Source organism: Gekko japonicus, unplaced genomic scaffold, assembly GCF_001447785.1.
Source record: "Gekko japonicus isolate JY-2015 unplaced genomic scaffold, Gekko_japonicus_V1.1 scaffold1515, whole genome shotgun sequence".
NCBI lineage: Eukaryota > Metazoa > Chordata > Lepidosauria > Squamata > Gekkonidae > Gekko > Gekko japonicus.
Genome location: NW_015166465.1, coordinates 326,325 through 331,063, shown reverse-complemented (window position 1 = coordinate 331,063; position 4,739 = coordinate 326,325). Strand labels below are relative to the sequence as shown.

At 47.6% G+C, this 4,739-nt stretch overlaps 1 protein-coding gene across 1 annotated transcript in view; it reads left to right on the top strand.

Moving 5' to 3' along the window:
- The window catches only part of ATG14 (autophagy related 14), a 29,550-nt gene that overhangs the window by 22,560 nt on the left and 2,251 nt on the right, over nucleotides 1-4,739 (top strand). Inside the window, exons 9-10 of the mRNA XM_015412092.1 lie at nucleotides 3,662-3,752; nucleotides 4,538-4,623. Coding sequence (XP_015267578.1) covers nucleotides 3,662-3,752; nucleotides 4,538-4,623 — 177 coding nt within the window. The remainder of the gene's footprint in view (nucleotides 1-3,661; nucleotides 3,753-4,537; nucleotides 4,624-4,739) is intronic.

Sequence of the window (4,739 nt, the reverse complement as noted above, 5' to 3'; positions counted from 1 at the left end):
CTGAAAGAGTTGGGTCTGTTTAGCCTGGGAAAGAGAAGGCTTAGATGGGACATGATTGCAGTCTTCAAGTATTTGAAGGGCTGTCATGTAGAAGGTGGAGCAGATCTATTCTCCCTTGCTCCGGGTATGTTGTAGGTATGTAGGGCTGTCTTTCGGCTGTGCTCCTGCAGAGTGCAGGGGGTTGGACTAGATGACCTGCAAGGTCATATTAAATTACATTTGAAAAGACAGACGGCTGGCTTTCAGGCTATGTCCCGTAGAGCCCTGTAGGTTCCCAGAATCGTATCAGTCCATGTTGATTGTCTACAGAAGAAGAGAAGAGATTGGATTTATATCCCACCCTTCACTACCCAAAGGTGTCTCAGAGCGGCTTTTCCCTTCCTCTCCCCACCACAGACACCCTGTGAGGTAGGTGGGGCTGAAAGAGCTCTGGCAGAAACTGTTCTTTTTTCAAGAACAGCTCTTATCAGAGCTACGGCTTGCCCAAGGTCATCCAGCCGGGTGCCAGTGGAGGAGTGGGGAATCGAACCCGGTTCTCCCAGATTAGAGTCCGCGCACTTAACCACTACACCAGACTGGCTCTCCGGCAAACCAGGTAAAACAGTAGATCATATTAAATTATATTTGAAAAGACAGACGGCGAGTCGTAATACTTATGCTCCCTCTAAGCTGTGGAGTCTTGTGAGCAGAAATTCTCCTTCGTGAGCCACCGGCATCAAAGCTGAAAGAGTTGGGTCTGTTTAGCCTGGGAAAGAGAAGGCTTAGAGGGGACAGGATTGCAGTCTTCAAGTATTTGAAGGGCTGTCATGTAGAAGGTGGAGCAGATCTATTCTCCCTTGAAAGAGTTGGGTATGTTTAGCCTGGGATAGAGAAGGCTTAGAGGGGACATGATTGCAGTCTTCAAGTATTTGAAGGGCTGTCATGTAGAAGATGGAGCAGATCTATTCTCTCTTGCTCCGGGTATGTTGTAGGTATGTAGGGCTATCTTTTGGCTGTGCTCCTGCAGAGTGCAGGGGGTTGGACTAGATGACCTGCAAGGTCCCTTCCAACTCTAACATTCTATGATTCATGGGTTAGCTCGAGCGTGTCCAGAAGAGGGCAACCAGGATGGTGAGAGGGTTGGAATCTAGGTCTTATGAGGAAAGACTGAAAGAGTTGGGTCTGTTTAGCCTGGGAAAGAGAAGGCTTAGATGGGACATGATTGCAGTCTTCAAGTATTTGAAGGGCTGTCATGTAGAAGATGGAGCAGATCTCTTCTCTCTTGGCTCCGGATTGCAAGACTAGATCTAATGGGTGGAAATTACAAGGGAGTCGTTACCGGCTAAATATCAGGAGAAAGTTCCTAACTGTAAGAGTGGTTGAGCAGTGGAACAGTCTGCCTCGGGAGGTGGTGGATGCTCCTTCGCTGGACGTTTCCAAGCGGAGGTTGGATGACCCTCTTTCGGGTATGTTGCAGGCAGCGTTCCCTCTAAGCTGAGTGAGTGTGAGCCAGCTCACAGTTTTTAGCCTCCGGTTCACACATTTTTGTCTCAGCTCAGGGAGGAGGGCTCCAGAGCAAACTAATTAATGCAGCAGCCAAATCACTCGCTCACAACTTTAATGCCAGTAGCTCACAAAGTAGAATTTCTGCTCACAAGACTCCACAGCTTAGAGGGAACATCGGTTGCAGGGCTCTCTTCCGGCTGTGCTCCTGCAGAGTGCCGGGGGTTGGACTAGATGACCTGCAAGGTCCCTTCCAACTCTCACATTCTATGATTCTATGAAAAAGACAGCTGTGCGCAGCATCCCACCAACCCAGTAGGTTCAGAGTGCAAGAAGAAGCCATGACTGACGGGGAGGGGGAAAGGGAGGCCGTAGGGTGCTCAGGGTTGCCAGCTCCGGGTTTGGAAATGCCTGGATGTGTTGTGGGTGGAGCCTGAGGAGGGAGGGGTTTGGGGAGGGGAGGGACTTGGGGAGGGTCTAAGGCCACAGAGTCCACTTTCCAAAGCAGCCGTTTCCTCCAAGGGAACTGGTCTTGGTCGTCCGGAGATCAGTCGTGATACCGGGGGATCTCCAGCCACCTCCCGGGGGTTGTAAGTTAACAAAAAAACAACCGTGGGGTTTCCGGTTTTGGCGCGTTAAACGATGGCGGCGTCTCTTGGTTCCTCCGAGAGACGTGTGCCGTGAATCGGGGATTAGGAGGGAGCGTGATTGTGCACGCTCCCCCATGGAGCCCATAGACAAGGGGCTTCTAGCCAGGGGGGCTTTGGAGAGAACCCTACCTCTGGCTGGCAGCCGGTACAGGGGGGCTACTCTCTGCCCAGAAGGGGTGAGTAAAGCGTGGAGATGCTAATTTTTTCTTAAGGGCTGTGATTCTGTGTGTTATAGCTTTGGGATTACTCTCTGTTCAGTCAGATAAGCTGGTTTTGTCATCAGAAGCGATGATTGGCGGGCACGCTTCATGTCTGAAAGTAACTGTATAAGAGTAACAGCTATGTTTTAAGCATTGTGAAACCTCCATTCTTGGGTTTTTAGTTAGGTCCTTTTTACTTTCTCCTCTAGATTGTAGACTCTCCCTCCCCAATTTCTGTTGTAGTTTTATAGAAATGCAGATAAAAAATTCCCCTTCGGGGGGCCAAAACAAAACCCACAAAAAAACAACCATGATATTATTATGCAGCCTGTTCAATGGATTGCCACGGCAGCTGATGAGATATATTTGGAATAATTTACACCTCCGTCAAAGGAGGACTGTGTCGAGCCACTTTGAGCTGCGTTATACAGAGGAACTTTGAGCACGGGCAGTTTGGTTTGCAAGGACACTCTCAGTATTTGTATATTTTGTATTGGAATAAGTGTTGTCATTTGTACCATAATGTAAAATGCTTGATAATCATTATTGAATAGATTGCATAATAGTTTCAAGGTTGCTTTTTGCTGACTTCCGGTGCTCCCGCTAAGCGGTGGAGTCTCGTGAGCAAAAAGCAAAGATGCTACTTTGTGAGCTACTGGCATTAAAGCTGTGAGCCAGCGATTTGGCGACTGCATAGATCAGTTTGCTTTGGAGCCATCCCTTCCCAAGCTAAGATAAAAATGTGTGAGCCGGAGGCTAAAAAACTGTGAGCTGGCTCACACTGACTCAGCTTAGAGGGAGCACTGCTTACAACCTGTCCTGTGATCTCATGTTTGTATAATCTCCTGGAGGCTGGCGACCCGAAGGATTCCAGGGGCAGCCTTGTGGCTCACAGCCTCTCCTTTTCCCCTTTGTGTGACCAAGCAGAGGTCAGCGTGCTTTCCAAAGGAAACGTAAAAAAAGTTGGAAGTTCAGTGCTGACAGTTAATCGGCGAAGGGTCTGGAGAACGGGTTATAAGCAACCTAATGGGCCTAAGCTTCCAATAGGAATCGAGCTGTAGCATTCTGCATTACCTGGGATTTCCAGGCTGACTTCAAGGGCAGACCCGCGTATAGTGCATTACAGTAGTCTAGCCTTGAGTCACCCTACCCTGGAAATGCCGGAACCCCAAGCTTAGGAACGCGTATCATCGATGAGACCATCTTGAGGTCTCCCAATCTCGTTCTGTCGCATCGTCAAGGTGGGTTTTTGTGAAACAGAGAACCCCCCTGGCCCCGAGTTCCAGTCCCTCCTCCCTCTCAGCCCACGTCTCTCGATCTGTCTTGCAGCGAGTTCTGTGGGGAGAATCTCAGCAGGCGGAAGTTCACGTGGGCGGTGAAGAAGCTGAACGCTAACATCCTTTACCTTTGCTTTTCCCAGGTAGGCCGTCCGTCCATTGCTCTGGGTCCCCCCCCTTTTCCCCCCCCCGAAGGGCTTCGAACCTGTGCACGTGGGAGTCTTGCCTAGAGATGTAAAATTTCCGGAAATTTTGAAGCTCGGGAAAAAAACCCGTTTTTTTTTTCCCATTTTTTTTCGGGGGGAAATGGAAATTTTTGGAAAAATTGGGAAAAAATGCTACATTAGCATTTCTTTTGTCTTTTCTAGATTGAAAGTCATTCTGTTACTTTAGGAACATAAAATATGGCTATGGACATTTTTACTTGGCATGAAATGATCACAACTAGCCTATTAAAAATATAGTGTATCCAAACAATTATTACAAACAGAATACCTGCCCACATGCAAAAGCAAAACTGAAACCTTTTTATTTTCTCCTGTCAATCGCGCCTCCTAAAGGAAGAAATGCATCTTGTTCTTGGATTGGAGAGTTCAGTTTGTAACCTAGGACTTGCTTGTCCTCAGTGCACAGAAATTAGATCAATCTGATACCATATATATATATATTTTAGAAATGATTTGGAAAATATTTGAACACCTTGTCTTAAAATATTTTATCCATCATGTTAAAATAAAATGTTCCATAATCATTTTCTTTTCTTTTCTTTTTTCAATTTTTCCAATTTTTTGGAAAAAAACAAAAAAGGCTTCAGGGAAAAAAGGGGGAAACTGGTTTCCCCCCCAAATTTTTCCGTTTTTTTTTCCGGGCCTTCATATCTCTAGTCTTGCCTGATAGATACTCTTTGTTCTTCCTCTTGCTGTCGTAGCATGTCAATCTGGACCTGCTGCACCCGCTGCACACGCTCAGGAACCTGATGTACCTGGTCAGCCCCGAGACGGAGAACTTGGGAAGGTGAGGGATGGCTGTCCCCGGCCTCCTTTCTGATCTTCTTCCACACAACGGTGCCCACGCGCTCTGCCATTGGTTCTGCTTTTGCTTCCTCCTGCAAGGCTTGTTTCTCTCTTTCC